This window comes from Oncorhynchus kisutch, linkage group LG22 (genome assembly GCF_002021735.2).
Source record: "Oncorhynchus kisutch isolate 150728-3 linkage group LG22, Okis_V2, whole genome shotgun sequence".
Classification (NCBI taxonomy): Eukaryota; Metazoa; Chordata; class Actinopteri; order Salmoniformes; family Salmonidae; genus Oncorhynchus; species Oncorhynchus kisutch.
In genome coordinates, this window is record NC_034195.2 from 20,539,380 (window position 1) to 20,556,980 (window position 17,601).

At 41.8% G+C, this 17,601-nt stretch overlaps 2 protein-coding genes across 2 annotated transcripts in view; one reads left to right on the plus strand and one right to left on the minus strand.

Moving 5' to 3' along the window:
* The first annotated feature begins 6,125 nt into the window (after window positions 1-6,125).
* LOC109867375 (microtubule-associated proteins 1A/1B light chain 3B-like) lies at window positions 6,126-12,236 on the plus strand. The gene is made up of 4 exons (XM_031801137.1): window positions 6,126-6,426; window positions 8,371-8,426; window positions 9,658-9,764; window positions 9,957-12,236. The coding sequence occupies exons 1-4, from the start codon at window positions 6,387-6,389 to the stop codon at window positions 10,129-10,131; spliced, it is 378 nt and encodes a 125-aa protein (XP_031656997.1). The 5' UTR covers window positions 6,126-6,386; the 3' UTR covers window positions 10,132-12,236.
* Window positions 12,237-12,322: 86 nt separating this feature from the next.
* zcchc14 (zinc finger, CCHC domain containing 14) overlaps window positions 12,323-17,601 on the minus strand; it is a 32,365-nt gene continuing 27,086 nt past the window's right edge. Inside the window, exons 11-13 of the mRNA XM_020456512.2 lie at window positions 16,536-16,691; window positions 15,261-16,430; window positions 12,323-15,127 (exon numbers count right to left, since the gene is read on the minus strand). Coding sequence (XP_020312101.1) covers window positions 15,072-15,127; window positions 15,261-16,430; window positions 16,536-16,691 — 1,382 coding nt within the window. The 3' untranslated portion in view covers window positions 12,323-15,071. The remainder of the gene's footprint in view (window positions 15,128-15,260; window positions 16,431-16,535; window positions 16,692-17,601) is intronic.

Below are 17,601 nucleotides of genomic sequence, written 5' to 3' on the forward strand. Positions count from 1 at the left end.
CTATTGTCATAGTAATTACCCCATGTAGTAAAACCGTAGATGGATGGATGGATGAATTCATATATCGATTGATATATTAATAAAAGCATTCTATAATAGCTTGTCTGTGGGTATACATATGCATTACAGAGATTGAACAATGAGAGTGGGTGTTACCTTCAACTCTCAGTGAACATGTAGGATGTTTCCATGGATATTGCCATAGCAACCCAACCTGAATGACTAGCCTCGGCCTGAAGCTACCCAGCAGCACAGAATGGGCTATATGATTTTAGAGGCCTTGAGGGTCATTGTTGATGACACTCCGCATCCCCTTTATCAATCAAACACTAGGTCCCTGAAGATTGTTCAAAGGTCCAATGCAGCAGTTTTAATATAAATATCAAATCATTTCTGGGTAACAAGTACCTTACTGGGATCGTTTTTAATTATAATGGTCAAAAAGAAACAAAAAGAGCTTCTTAGTAAACAACCATTTCTCAAGCAAGAATTTTGTTCGGACTGTCTGGTAGTGATCTGAGTGGGAAGGGGAAAACTGAAAACTGTTATTGGCAAAGAGGTTAAGAACTCTTTTTGTTATTGATTTTTTAAACTAATTAACCGCCAGGCAGCCTAAAACTCCATCCCACCAAAACAGGCAGAAATTTCAAGCAGTCTTTTCAAACAGCTCTTATACTAAAAGGGCATTATCATAATTTTCACAATTTCACAGAATTATTCCAACCTGTGGAAATATATATAAAACACATGACAAATCTCATTTTGTACTAAACCGGGCCTTTAAAAACTCATTACTTCAAAGAGCAGTGGGTTTATTAGATATTGAATAGATGGCCATTTAGATGAGCATTATCTAGGTTGTTACTGTGACCTAGAAGAAGACAGTGGCAGGCAGGGTGATCCTCATACCCAGTAACAAGCTTCAGGCTGCTTTATATAGAAACTAGCAACAGCTGGTGAGCAAGAACTGGGTAAGGCTTATAATGATTAATTTAATTAAAGGGAGACTGATTTGAAACAGGGGTTTGCTGTTTGCAAATTAGGGTTGTAAAGCTACCGGTAATTTACCAAAGTTACTGGAATCTTCAGTAATGTTGGTAATTAACATCTATGGTAAATTTGTAATTTATACTTGAATATTTAAAAAAAAAACGTATTAATATATAGTATTAATTTTGTCCATGAGTTTGACATGATTTTCTAGTAGATAGACCATATGTTTCAAGATAAAGTAGCCTAATTGATGAAAAAAGCATCTAATCAACAATGCCATTATTTTCAATTAACTCTGCAACTCTTCCAACTGTTTACTTTTTTCACAGCTGCCACCAGTTTCATGCCAGAACATTTACAACAAAGACATATTGACATAGTAAATAAATAAAAGTGTGTAATATATATATATATATATAAAGGATATTGGTGTTCACTAAGTTTATATTTAAGATAATGTTTTACAGCTTTGTCATTCTATTTTGTTATTTGTTATTTGATTAAATCATGTTTTTTTACATGATAAGGTCACTCAGAGGCCCAGAGATAATTACAGATGCCTGTGATAATCTGAAGTACCCAAAAAGGCCACTAGATGTCATCTGATAAAACTCCAAACTAAATTTGAAAGTTACCAAATTGCTAGTAGTTTACTCGTAAATTTAGAAAGTTTCCAGTTAATATACCCTTCCTTTGCAAACCTATTTCAAAAACATAGTAACATTATCATTGTGTGATAGCAGGCACAGCACCATTGCACAAAGACCCTTTTTCTTTCTTTGAACAAAACACATGTCTATTAGTCAAATCAATGCATCAAATCACTTTTTTTTCAATCTTGAGAAGTAACATGATTAGTTGGTGTCATGTTGTTATTATAATAAGACTATTTGATATTTTTTTAAATTATATTTATAGTAGATTTGCATATCAGATTACTGCAGGCTGCAGTAATCAAAAGTAGGCCTACAACTTAAAGCTACTTTTGAGAAAGCTACTCTCACTCCCCTTCAATAGGTCTATTCCCCAGGTCATAGTTATAAATGTGTCCTCAATCAATTTTTCTGTGTAAAAAGGGTCAAATTCAAGAATTCTATCCCTAGTAACAGTAGGTCAGCTCTGTCTCACCCCTTTCCTTGCAATAATCACCAGATCAATCAACCTTACCTGGTAAAATAAATGTCAAATGAATAATCGCAAGACATTTTGCCCCGGGGGATGTATTCGGTCTTCAGCGAGGGCCAGAGTGCCGCACTGAAAATGTGTTATTATGTCCTCGCTGTCAAAATTTGAGTAAAATAATAGTAGTAAAATAATATACTCTACTATTTCTCTACTACTATACTTATTCTTTTTTTCAATGCTCCCTGACTGTCATAGGTCATTATTAGCAAGTAAAAAAACATACGAATGTAGGTCTACCCCCCCCCCACACATAAAAAAATATATAGAAATAAAAAAATACCCGAAGGCTACACTCCTGGCTCAGAGGATATGGTAGTCATAAAACTGTCGACTGGCTCCACAAAACATCTCAATCTGCAGGATGAGTGGCAGTCAGAGGTTATCAGAGAGCGCCACCTGCGGCTCAAGAACAGAAGCTGCACTATCAACTTTGATCCCATTTTCAAACACACATATTAATGGATTCGGCAGCCACACCCGTTGCTGACAGGTGTATCAAACCGAGCACAAAGCCATGCAATCTCCATTGACAAACATTGGCAGTAGAATGGCCTTACTGAAGAGATCAATGATTTTCAACGTGGCACTGTCATAGGACGCCACCTTTCCAACAAGTCATTATCATCAAATTCCTGCCCTGCTAGAGCTGCCCCCGGTAAACTGTAAGTGCTGTTATTGTAAAATGAAAACATCTAGGAGCAACAACATCTCAGCCGCAAAGTGGTAGGCCACACAAGCTCACAGAGCGGGACAGCCAAGAGCTGAAGCGTGCAGAGCGTAAAAATCGTCTATCCTGGGTTGCAACACTCACTACCGAGTTCCAAACTGCCTCTGGAAGCAACGTCAGCACGGTAACTGTCGTGAGCTTCACGAAATGGGTTTGGGTTCCGTGGTCGAGCAGCCTCACACAAGCCTAATATCACCATGCGCAATGCCAAGCTTTGACTGGAGTGGTGTAAATCTCATTGCCATTGAACTCTGAAGCAGTGGAAACACGTTCTCTGGAGTGATGAATCACGCTTCACCATCTGGCAGTCCGACGGACAAATCTGGATTTGGTGGATTCCGGGAGATTGCTACCTGCCCCAATGCATAGTGCCAACCGTAAAGTTTGGTGGAGGACCAACTCCATATTAATGCCGAGGATTTTGGAATGAGATGTGTTGACGAGCAGGTGTCCACATACTTTTGGTCATGTAGTGTACCTTTCAGTGCTACTATCAATAGAACCCCCATGAAATGTGTGCACAGTGCAATTTCTAAGACACGCATATACAAGTCCTGAATGTTTATGACATTATCTGTAGCACAGAATAAAGCAGTAGGCTAATAACATGGTAACAGTGTGGTCATAGTTACTCATCATCAAAATATTGTTCCATGAAGACACCCCTTCATTTTAGTCATTAAGCAAATTAGGGTTGTAAAAAGCTACCGGTAATTTACCAAAGTTACTGGAATCTTCAGTAATGTTGGTAATTAACATCTATGGTAATTTTGTCATTTATACTGAATATTTTTTTTCTAAACGTATTATCCAGAGCAACTTATTTACATTGTCATACTGGTCTCCCATGGGAATCAAACCCACAACCCTAGCATTACAAATGACATGCTCTACCAACTGAGTCACAGGGGACCCTTGTTTCAGGGTAATACACCACACCAGATCTGGGTTTAAATACTATTTAAGGTATTTTAAAATGACTTTCACACTTATTTCAAAGTTTGGATATTTTTTATTTGACAATACACCTAGTTGAATAAATGTATTTTGGAAATACACTTGAAAAGAATTGGCATGTACTCAAAACACAGCGGGTTTTCTTCTTCTTAAAATACAAATATTTAAATATTCCAGTCCCATGCTGTCATAGATCCCTCCGAAACTTTCATTACGCACACCTGGCCCCTATTCCCATTGATTAGTAAGTGTGCCCTTGGTTTATCATTGTCCTGTCGATTATTGTTACAATGTCCGTTGGTTCATGTAAGTACCTGTGTTGTGTGTTTTGGCTTTCGTGCCATTTGTGGTTTGCGCAGATGATTACAGGTCTCGTCCCATGTGTTAATCATTGAGCGCTTGTGTTATTTATTCGTGGTATTCCTCGCTCTTTTGTTTTGGGTTTCAACCCTGTGTTTTGTATAGTGTTTGTTTGGTCCTCGTCCCCATGCCTTTACACTGCACACCGTAATTTGGGTATAATTCAAAAAAAATATTACGCATTCCTGCTCCTGTCTCCCGAATCATTCGTACCGACGTGACACATGCATTTAAACCCAGGTCTGTCTTGAACTCACTGAAATCAGATTTCCCAGTGGCTGGCCCACCACCACAGAATGCACTGAGCTAGGCTGATAGCTCAGTCCCAGTTTCCAGTTGTTTTGAGCACGGCAGAAGTCATGCTGGATTGACACCATGGCCAATGTTCAATGTTTATCCTTTAGAGCTTGGAAAAGAGACCTATACTTGGGACCACACGAAATCTGAATAGGAGGCTAGTGATTGCTATGCAATGCTTGCTGTTAGCCACTGAGTCATTCCAAACCACTCATTGTTGAATTTGTGATTTCCAACTTGTTGTGTAATGTTTATGGCCGATGAGCACCGATACGTTTTATCTATAATTTCTCTTCATATGACAAGGATTGGCCAGTAGATTTTGTCGACTTGATTCATGATGATGACTGCTAGCTAAGATTTTGAAAGTATGATGTTGACATGATCAGTCCAATCAAAGCTGCTGTAGATTTAACGTGATTTGACATAATTTTATCTGTGGCCAATGACCTTGAGTCTTCTTAGATGGGCACTTCTAATGTAACTCTATGGCAGCTAGCTCTACCCTTAGATTTGGCGGTGATGTAGTGTCCCCATGAGTGACAGAACACTGAGCCAATCACGCAACTAGAGAACATTACCAACCCCTATGTATTAATGCCAAAATAACATGCAAAACATGCATATCATTTTTTTTGGCCAGAAAGGTGGGGCTCTGCAAGAACAATTGTAAACTGCACAGGAAGAAGGGTTTGAGATTGCGGACTGGAAAAGGGGATCCTTGTTATCCGTTTATTTTCTGACAGCATAGACCTTATTGCCACTAATACCATTCAGGCTGTGGTATTGGTTCTCTACTATTAAACCTGCTGTATCCAGCTCATTCACTCCCCCTGCTGGATTTAAAGGAATGGACTGCTGTAAGAAAATGGCAGAAGATGTGGGGGTCTCTGAGCAAATTCATACTTCAGGGAGAACGGTGGAGTATCTGAATATAGTCCACGTCCAGAAATAAACCCTACCTCCTAGGGCCTCTAAGAAGTGTTTGCCATATTGTTTATATCTATCCAGTTCCAGCACCTATGGTGTGCAAGGGCTGGTAGGGTTGTTCTGTATGCAACCTGTAGCTTCAATCTCACACAACATATAAACATATGTTTACATTGCCATAGCAAGTGAAATAAACAAAAGTGAAATAAACAATAAGGTTGGATGCAGGTTGGATGCGCACTTTGTTAGGAAGCAGTGCGGCTTGGTTGGGTTGTGTTTCTCTCCATGAAATTGGAGAGAAAAAGGGGGATATAAAAACATTACACTTATAAAGTTTCAAAAACATAAAGATGTCATCACATGATGTCTATAGAAAGTGTTGTAATGATGTGAAAATAGTTACAAAAGGGAAAATAAATATAGTTTATTTCCCATGGTGTTTGTTCTTCACTGGTAGCCCTTTTCTTGTAGCAACAGGTAACACAGCTTGCTGCTGTGGTATTTGACCCAGTAGAGTTGATCAAAATGGGATTTGTTTTCAAATTCTTTGTGGGTTTGTGTAATCTGAGGCTGGCTGGCCCACCACCACAGAATGCACTGAGCTAGGCTGATAGCTCAGTGCTTTCTCTGGTGGTGAGCTAGGCTGATAGCTCAGTGCTTTCTGTGGTGGTGGGGCAGCCAGCGGCAAATACAGAGCGTAGGTATTGGTCTCTCTCTCAGTGACGTCAAATATCAGCTGACTGGTTTGTTTCGCTATAGACTTCGCAGCAATCAGCAAAGAAGGAATAGCACAACATCAAAGGACTCAACTTCTTATTATTACAAAAAAACTGGGCTTTGATCGCCCAAAAATTTACATCACCTACATTTAAATATATTTTCAATTCATACAGGGATCTTTTGCCTCGTTTACAAAACGGTTTGACCTGCGTGAAATATGCCTTCGGAGAAGACGTTCAAACAAAGGAGGACATTTGGTATGTAGCCTATTAGTACAGCAAGTTTTAACATTGAAGTTGTCTAATTGTGTATATTATTTCGATTTGATCAAATGTAGTGGCTTCTTGTTTCAGTATCAGCCTTTATTTGGAGAACAGATGGTTTTCCAATTTCCCCTAGTAAGGCCCAGTGTCTGAATAGTTAATCAGCTCAACTTCGATCAGAAGCCAAAGGCAATAAACAGTCTAAGTACAAATGGGAGATACTTTATTTCATCTATTATATAATATAGGCCTTTTCACAGCGACAAATTCGTGGAAATTAAAGGTGGTAGCTGTATTTGTATAGGCTAATGGTTCTGGCTCATGTTATGCAACCCGAACAGACGGATGGCAAATATGGTGTTGTTGTGTTTAGTTTGTATGCTGTAGCATATAATGTATGTCTCTGTACAATGTAAGCGTGTGGCAGCGAAACGTTAAATATATTATCTTGAGCTCGGTTTGTTTGTGACAGAGATGTAAAAAAAAAAAAAAACAAGTAGCCGATATTACTCTTCTAGAAAAGCAGGAAAGTGCGCTGCATGATTGGGGGATGGGACGTATTGCGTAGGTGAAAGGAAGGCCTAGGGGAAAGGGACAAAAACAAATGTCTGTAACCTCTGTGACTTTATCATGTAGGCCTAGACCTAGATAACACGACAATTCATATTTGGACTGTTATCTTCGCTTTCCGCAAATAGGCTTTTATATCCGATACATTGTTTTCGTCTGAGATAAGGCCCCTTGTTTACTTCGCGACAGTTAGCTCTTTGGCGATACAAGCCATGTAGCCAAAATATCGGTTAGTTGCCATTTCCTGGATGACTCTACATTGGCTCCGAAGGTTTCCTAGCTCTTTGAATTTGAAGTTGGCCAATTTGTCGTCACGGTAAAGTGTCTGATGTCATGGCAAATTTCTTCAAAACAATTCAGTCCAAACGTCAGTCTTTAACGTTTCCCTCAAAAATTGCGCAATATCACCACGTGAGAATGAGAGCACTGGCTGAACACGTGCAGTGTCCTAAACTCAAAGAACATAAACATCTTACCAGTTACAATGTTGCTGTAACATGCTACTAGTTTACACTGCAGTAGTTACAACAGGCGATGTCGTTATTGCATTGGTTATTATTATATTGTTGTGGTTATACATAAGTGAAATCTATGGGTTGGGAAGTGAAATCTAAAAAGTTAACTTACCATCACATAGTTTGTAGATTTGACCAGTTATATCAAAGTATGTGGCTCTGGAGTCACGAGTAGACTTGATCTCTGCGCTGAGGCTACAGACGTGAAATGTGGCCACTTTCGAAAATAACTTCTTTTTTTTAAAGGGTTTGTGAAAATAGAGATGGTGTTTACAAGCTTTTCATTTCCCTTCTGATATATTTCTTTCCAAGTGTTGAGCAACATATTGGTACACTGACTGTAGCCCAAAGGTAGCCAGAGCTTCCTTGTTTCTCTAACTGACCAGGCTTTTAACCTGTTAAATTGCAAGTTTGGGGGGATTTACATAAGAAAAAAGTGAGCTAGTGTATTTCTGTATAGAAAGGCCACAATAAGAACAATTTACTGGAGTAATTGGGATCAGGCAGTTCATCCTTCCAGGCATTTGTGTCATTGTTGTTTCTTCTATCAGTCAGTCAGAACTAACCCAGACCAGGGTTTGAGTGATAACAAAGGGGCCCAAGGCCTTATCTGGTGCCATGGAAACAGTTGTTTTGTCTTTGTTACAAATGGTCATGGAGGTGCAAAGTTCAGGTGGGCTGGATTAGTGCCGATAATGTTCACTTGCTGTTTCGTTTAGGGTCTGAGTTTATTCAGCACCTGGTGGTTTGCTGCACAGATTGTATTGTGTAAACATAGGAGGTTTAAGATAACAGGCTACCATATATTTTCCCATTGATTTGTCATCTCACCTGTTCTTCCTTGTGTCCACAGAGCAGAGAGTAGATGATGTGAGACTGATTCGAGAGCAGCACCCCAACAAGATCCCAGTTAGTATTACATCTATTGCCACAACAATCTTAATGTATACATGAACAGAACATATTCCTCAATACAGACCCACCCTTGCTTCCCTCAACACACCATGGGTATCCTCCCTAGCAGTTATTCTCATGAGGAATAGGTAGAAGGGTGTGGAATCTTATCTGTGTTAGCCATGTATCAGGACCCAAGCAGACCACATAACAGATTGAATATCGCTCTAACCTTCCATCTGCTGCCTTTCTCCCCTCCTCCACACACACACACACACACACACACACACACACACACACACACACACACACACTGAGAGCCTAACAGAGCCTCAGTTACACTACATGACTGCTTCCTGAGCCTTTCCTTTGTCTCTCCAGGGTCACAAAGTGCTGAGTAATGCCCCTCCCCCTGTGACTAACACTAGCTGTGTCTTGGTACTATCCCCTCCCCCTGTGACTAACACTAGCTGTGTCTTGGTATTGTCCCCTCCCCTGTGACTAATACTAGCTGTGTCTTGGTATTATCCCCTCCCCCTGTGACTAACACTAGCTGTGTCTTGGTATTATCCCCTCCCTCCCCCTGTGACTAACACTAGCTGTGTCTTGGTATTATCCCCTCCCTCCCCCTGTGACTAACACTAGCTGTGTCTTGGTATTATCCCCTCCCTCCCCCTGTGACTAACACTAGCTGTGTCTTGGTATTATCCCCTCCCTCCCCCTGTGACTAACACTAGCTGTGTCTTGGTATTATCCCCTCCCCCTGTGACTAACACTAGCTGTGTCTTGGTATTATCCCCTCCCCCTGTGACTAACACTAGCTGTGTCTTGGTATTATCCCCTCCCCCTGTGACTAACACTAGCTGTGTCTTGGTATTATCCCCTCCCCCTGTGACTAACACTAGCTGTGTCTTGGTATTATCCCCTCCCCCTGTGACTAACACTAGCTGTGTCTTGGTATTATCCCCTCCCCCTGTGACTAACACTAGCTGTGTCTTGGTATTATCCCCTCCCCCTGTGACTAACACTAGCTGTGTCTTGGTATTATCCCCTCCCCCTGTGACTAACACTAGCTGTGTCTTGGTATTATCCCCTCCCCCTGTGACTAACACTAGCTGTGTCTTGGTATTATCCCCTCCCCCTGTGACTAACACTAGCTGTGTCTTTGTAATGTGACTCCTCCAAGCACAGTGTAGCTTGGGTACAGGGAGCTCTATAATAAGAAGTTTCCTCTGCTCCTGTTCAGGTCATCATCGAGAGATACAAGGGAGAGAAGCAGCTGCCCATCCTGGATAAAACCAAGTTCCTGGTTCCTGACCATGTCAATATGAGTGAGCTGATCAAAATCATCAGGTACAGGATGTTCCATCATCCTTTCTTCTCTGTATTTACTGACACCACTTTATCAGTCATTTAATCACTAAAGCAAATTCACTTAGTTGATCTTACAAATCATAAAAAATAAATGTGAGGATCTGATACACTATCTACTCTCTTGTCTATGTAAGGATAAGATGTGCTAAACTCTATGTTTGCCCTCACTAGGAGGCGCCTCCAGCTGAACTCCAACCAGGCCTTCTTCCTGCTGGTGAACGGCCACAGCATGGTCTCTGTGTCGGCAGCCATCGCTGAGGTGTACGATCGCGAGAAGGACGATGATGGCTTCCTCTACATGGTGTACGCCTCGCAGGAGACCTTTGGAACCATAACCCCCCAGTAACAGCCTCCCACCTCCACACCATAGCTCGGACAACGATATCACCTCCTCCCTCCTTGATCCTTCGTTCCTAAATACAGACCGATCCCCCTTGCCTTCCCTCGAACCCTTGCTTAAAACCTTAGCCAAGACAATGGGAACCAGACTGACCTCTTCTCCCATGCCCTTAAGGGACCCTTATAGATATTAAAAGCCATGTCCTGCACCTTCTCATACTCATACTTCCCACTACTCAACACCTCTCCCTGTACATCCATTACTCAACACCTCTCCCTGTACATCCATTACTCAACACCTCTCCCTGTACATCCATTACTCAACACCTCTCCCTGTACATCCATTACTCAACACCTCTCCCTGTACACCCATTACTCAACACCTCTCCCTGTACACCCATTACTCAACACCTCTCCCTGTACACCCATTACTCAACACCTCTCCCAGTACATCCATTACTCAACACCTCTCCCAGTACATCCATTACTCAACACCTCTCCCAGTACATCCATTACTCAACACCTCTCCCAGTACATCCATTACTCAACACCTCTCCCAGTACATCCATTACTCAACACCTCTCCCCGTACATCCATTACTCAACACCTCTCCCCGTACATCCATTACTCAAAACCTCTCCCCGTTCATCCATTACTCAACACCTCTCCCAGTACATCCATTACTCAAAACCTCTCCCCGTTCATCCATTACTCAAAACCTCTCCCTGTTCATCCAGCCATGTGTTTGGGAAAAGAGATTCAATAGTTATCTTTGGGTTGTTTGGTGTATAGAATGGATTAGTATAGCAGAGATGATTGCCAGTTCAGGTTGAGTTCGACTCAAACAATTTACAGCTTAAATCCCAGCTTGAGTCCATCATGGTTGAGTTCAGTTATACAGAAATCTCCATATTTTATTTTCCACTTGTTGTGTTTGCTAAACTTGAATGAGCTCAGTATTTTGGATGAAGCTTCAATCACAACAGCTGTTGAGGAATTTTCTAACAGTTTAGTTAAAGTGTTGAATCCAGTTTGATAGACATGGGACAAACTACTTCCACAAGAACATGTTTCATCAAGTCTTCTGTAATTGGTGACTCAGGCCAATAGTCTCAACTGCTGTGACAAAATGAGTGGTTCTTTTTTCTTTAGTCTTTCCTTTGGCAACTTGGTTGAATATTCTAGGCCAACTATAGGCTTCATTGTATTAACACAAGTTTGAGTAACATGTTAATGTGCGTTCAGTTTAGCAGTTCCCCTCCCCCTGGGTTGCTCTGTTGAGCTACTTGATAAGGGTTGTGGGTTCAGAGATTATTTTACTTTGCACCTTTAAAAAAATAAAATAAAAATGAAGGTCCTTTCAAAAAATATATATATATCTTCCCGCGCTTTGTTGTAAACGTCTCCACGTGGAAGAGATGTTAGGGACTCCTGGTTAAAAAGGAAAAGAATGCTACCGAAAACCTGCTATGATGATTGTTATAAGAAATTTGCCTCCATGTACAGCATGATGATCGAATTGCACGTGTGTGAAAGGGTCACTGATGTGGGATAATGCTGATGTCAGAAGTAGGGTGTGGGGTTGGTGGCTGTTTTGGACTGGGCGGGCATCACGGCCGGGTCTGTCCACCAACCAACTGTCCATCCGTCCCCCTCCTAGACCTGCCCTAGGGCTCTGAACAGTACTCATCCCAGGGTGGCGTCACGCTTTTAGAATATTCAATTTGTTTAATAGAGGGTTATTTATGCCTTTTATAATGTGTGCTGACTGTTGTGCTTTTCCTTCTCGCTGTCCTCTCAACTGTTGGAACAGTTTAAATGTTAGGATGCCTTTTTATTTTCATTTTTGGCAGATAATCTTTCTGTTTTTATTTAATGTGATGTTACTTCCTTGTACAAATGTCCATATGCTATGTGTGTGTAATGAATACGAATGATTCTATGATCAGTTTGATTGAGGGTTTAATAAGAGGAATGATAGTTTTATCAGCCCAATGTTCCTCTGCATGCTCTGCTGTTTGCCGCTCTCATTCTTCATATTCACAGCAATATTACGCAGCCTTTCATTGTATTTGTTGGTATTTTATGAATAAAACAGACTATGTAAAGGTATTCCCATCTAGAACCCCTATCCTGACGTTTGAATTAGATAAAATACTGATCAGTGAGAAACATACAAATGTTGCCATGAAAGGATGGAAACGAAAACATTTTAATGTCTTTTACAATGTTTTTGATGCAGTATATAAAAAACAATTCTTAAACACACTACACCATACAATATAAAAATTTTACATAAAAATGAACAAGTGATTTGCCCTTCAAGCTCAAATCTGCTTCAAAATAATACCAAATGTTTTAAAACTCCTTTTTTAAATGCACAAAATGTTTACTTGAGATCAGGCAACATACATAGCTATTGACTAAGAAGATAGTGATGTTACATTCAAATAATACCAGCTAATTAGATTAGTCTTTTGGACAGGGGGGTGTCATGTATGTTTGACAACAACCTCATTGGAACCAAGTAAGGTGAACCAGTTCCAGAATCAAAAAATATGGTGTCATTTTATTATGTCCATACATTTTCTTTAGTAAATGATTGTACCATTCAGGGTGGCTAAGACATCCAGGATAAACAGCTTAGTGCACAAACATGATTTACAATAGTCAATCATATCACTCTTTTCATTTGAATGATATCATGAAAGAAGTTGGTTTACACAATGTTTGCAGCGTGAACCAGGGTGTATTCATTAGGCACAATGTAACAAAATATATATTTTAAAAATGCATGCTAGTTCTGTATGTGGCGTACTGTTACAGTAATGTTCTCACTAAGCTCTATTACTCCCATGAGAACTAGACAGTACAGATGTGGTGAAAAGGTTTGACACTTTTAAAAAATACAACATTCCCCAGCATGCAATACTCTACAGATGGTCAGATACGATCCATGATTGGGCCCTACAATTCCTTGATCTTTGGTCCTCAGACCAGATCACATCCAGCAGAATAGAACTACTGTAAATCTGTTTCCTGTTTCAACCAAAGGATCCTGATATTGTCAGTCTTATTAAAGAGCAACAGCCACTAAAAAAAATGTATCATTTAGAAAACAGCATATGTGGCATGAATGAGTCAGAAACATTTATTATATGGTCAAAATTTACTACGAAGTGTAAATAGGATCATTTTGGTCATAAAGTCAGCCTTGTCTAAAACAGAGTTTTGTAAGTGTTGTAGTCGTGACTGCATCACAATGTAAATGAAGTTTGGGTTTGTTTAAATCCTGCCCATGTGCCCACAGCTGACTGCACACAAGTAATCATCAATTCAGAGTGGAGCTGCACGCAACACAATCGTAAATGCCTGTGGTAAAATTGGGTTGACTTTGGATATCCCTATGGGGCTAGTTATGGACCATCTGTAAATTACACAATATACAAGGGACAATATGTAAGAATTCAATAGCTCCACATTTCAATGACTTAAAACATCAAACCAAATATAAATTGTAGAAATGCATATGCAAATATTGAAAGCATTTAATGAAAATGAAAAGTTCTGCAATATGAAAATAGTCTAATTTATATTGTGTCATTTATTGACGGTCCCTAACTAGCCCAGAAGATAGGCTATCTAAAGTCAAATCAACTTTGCAGAGGTTGCGGACAAGCTGGCTGAAGCAAATTGGCAAAATAATTTGGCTAACTCTTCCCACCTGCGAACACACACAAAAGACACCCACATCATACCACACCCCAAAACCAACTCAGTTTGAATTCAGTCATGGCCCCGAGCATTTCATAAACATCATTTTCAACAAAATGTCCCTTATGACTGAATTGTGTCCTCCAGACCTGGCTAGGAACATTCCAGTGCAACACAAAAAAACGATAATAACTTGTCCATCCTTGAGGACTACGGTCCTCATGTCACACTCGCATCCAATGGACTGGGACCAGCCGATCTCATAAAAGTGCTTTCACATGCCACACCATGGTGGCAACTCAAGGACACATTCTCTGACATTCAATATCAAATCTTTTTAAAAAAGGATCCTCTTACATAGCACCACCTCACCACATCAAATCCAACTATTATAAAATCAAACATACATAACCTTATACATACAACTAAAACCTACACACATTTCGACAATGATTATAAAATTAGACTGCTCCAACTTCTAAATGATTAAACAACACAAATATCAATGGCACATCTTAAAATCTAAACTAAGAATGCTCGCACCATTTCTTTCACCATTAATACCTGCACTGTATAGGGCAAAGTACCCACAGCGAATGATGTGAAGAATAAAGCACTCGCTTCTCTTCCTCTGTGTTTCTCACAGACCTGCTCTGTCCCAGAGGAGAAGGATTTGGTAGTCAGTCAGTCAATGTGCGTTATTTGGCAGTCATATTACACTGCAAGTCTTTACATTCACACATCAGCATCCTCTCAGATACATCCAACTCATCTCCAGAGCGACTTAAGAGGACATCTTTGCATGCCGCATGAGTTGTTATGAAAGGTGTATGTCTTTGGAGTTTGTCCGATTGACTGAGTGAGGCTGAGGTGTGTACCAAGTAGTGTGAGAAGTATTGCATCATATTTTCAACTGTGGATTTTGTACAGCTAAATCATTTCCCATTCGAAAACACTGTATACCCTCGGCCTCAGGGTTTAGACCTGACCATCTCTTGTATTTGGTATGATCAAAATCATATGGTACAGATGGACTGGGGTTAATATCTCCTTCCAAACGGACTCCATGCTTCGACTTTCATCAGTCGAGTTAAGTGGCCTCAGGCCACCATTCATTCTCCAATCATCAAAGTGTGTTCAAAGAGTCAAAGAGTTACCTAAATGAAAGGGACTCCTCCACCAGGAGGATCATAAGGTGCTGATGTGCACAGGGGTCACAGGAGTTCCTCGTTCTTAGTCCCCAGAGTCCTGGCTGTCTGATTTGGGAGCATACTTCAGCCGGAACGTGCCTGCAAAACAAAATACCAATGGTGCTAAATATATCAAGTTCCCCAAGAGGTTTCTGCAGATATTAAACATATGTATATTTAATCATGGAATTACAATATCTATTTTAGTAGCTGTAAGGTTTCTACTTTATACCTTGCTGAGCAGCGTCCATGGGTGGCTGCTTGCATTCCTGTGCCCGATGGCCGGTGACCCCACAGTTGTAGCAGGACAAGCTCCCTGGCTTCCTATGCCCTCCGTTCCCCACCCCCCCATGAGGCTTGTGCACGTTGGCACCGGCCCCCAGGAAGCCCTGCATGGGGGGCAGGATAAGCCCCTGCTGCCCCTGGGTGTCGTGGCTGTGAGACACACTGCTGTTGTAGAGGGGCGGTGCCACCAGGGGGTAGGGGAAGGGGGTGGCAGTGCTGCTCCCAGCCAGCAGGGGACTGAGGTGAAGCAGGGGCCCCAGGGGGAACACTGATGTCCCTGAGAAGGGGTGCTGGAAGTACCCTGCATAGCTGGCCGGGAGGGCCCCGTAGGAGCCACAGTTCCCACTGCAGCCACAAGAGCTGCAGACGCAGACAGAGGAGTTAGGGGTGGAGCCAGAAGTGACAGCATAGCTGCTGGTGTCCGTGGAGGTGGGACTGGAGCTGGGTTGGACAGCGGACATACTGTTCACACAGTAGGTGTTGCCTGGCACCGCTGCCATGGGAACACTGCTCGCAGTTCCCATGTGAATGCCACCCACAGACGGAAAAGCTAACTTGGAGGCAGGAGATGAGGAGGAAGAGGAAGAGGAGGCAGAAGAGTAGGGGTAGGGGTAGTGTCCAGTATGCCGTAGAGAGGGGGACACCTGCAGGTGTAGAGGGGGGTGTGAGACGTGGTGCAGGGTGTTGGAGGTTGTGGTGAGGGTGGAACTGGTGTCCACCATCAAGACTGGAGGGGAGCGCAGCACAGTGACCCCAGAGGGCCCCCGGGGCCCAGCAGAGTCCTGGCGAAGGGGAGGGGACCCCATACTGTCCACACTCAGGCCAGGGAACACTCTCTCCAGTCGGACCCCAACAGCCACACCTGAACCCAGGGGCTTGGCCCGCTCATCAGGGCAGAAGGGAGGTAGCCGGGGCTTACAGGGGGAACCCAGGATGCGTCCTGGTGACTGTAGGCTTAGGGAGGGAGGAGGGAGGCTCATGTGGGAGGGGCAGGGAGTAGGATCATTCTGCACGGGCAAAACTTGAGCAGTGGGACGACTAGGCCCTGTTGTAACGGTGGGGTTTAGGAGAACGTAAGTCCTGTCCTTCTCTCCTAGTTCTTGTCCTGACTCCATCCCTGGATAGGGACAGGATGACACAGAACAAAATGTTATGAGTAATATACCAACTTATTGAAGGCCATTTCAGTTAGCATGATAACTGCTGAGGGAGATAGACTCACGTCTGTGTGGCTCCTTGGCCCTGTTGAAGGCCCCTTCCCGGGACAAAGACAGAGAGTGAGGGGTCATGGGGCTGGACGGGGCGCTGGAATACCCTGAAGAGGAGCTGCTGTCCCGGGTGAGAGGGTGCACGCCTGTCTCTACCTCCACACACAGCTCTAAACAAAGAAACTGTGATCAATGAAGCTGAAGGTGTATGTAAACTTCAACTGTACACCTTAGCCAAATAGATTTAAACACCGTTTTTCACAATTCCTGACATTTAATCCTAGTAAAAATTACCTGTTTTAGGTCAGTTAGGATCACCACTTGATTTTAAGAATGTGAAATGTCAGAAAAATAGTAGAGAGAATGATTTCAGCTTTTATTTCTTTCATCACATTTCCAGTGGGTCAGAAGTTTACATACAGTCAATTAGTATTTGCTAGCATTGCCTTGAAATTGTTTTAACTTGGGTCAAATATTTTGGGTAGCCTTACAGACATTATTTCACTTATAATTCACTGTATCACAATTCCAGTGGGTCAGAAGTTTACATACACTAAGCTGACTGTGACTAAAAAGAGCTTGGAAAATTCCAGATAATTATGTCATAGCTTATCAGATGCTTCTAAAGCTAATTGACATCATTTGAGTCAATTGGAGTTGTACCTGTGGATGTATTTCAAGGCCTACCTTCAAACTCAGTGCCTCTTTGCTTGACATCATGGGAAAATCAAAAGAAATCAGCCAAGACCTCAGAAAACAAATTGTAGACCTCCACAAGTCTGGTTCATCCTTGGGAGCAATTTCCAAACACCTGAAGGTACCACATTCATCTGTACAAACAATGGGACCACGCAGCCATCATACTGCTCAGGAAGGAGATGCTATCTGTCTCCTAGAGATGAACGTACTTTGGTGCGAAAAGAGCTAATCAATCTCAGAACAACAGCAAAGGACCCTGTGAAGATGCTGGAGGAAACAGGTACAAAAGTATCTATATCCACAGTAAAACGAGACCTACAGTGGGGGAAAAAAGTATTTAGTCAGCCACCAATTGTGCAAGTTCTCCCACTTAAAAAGATG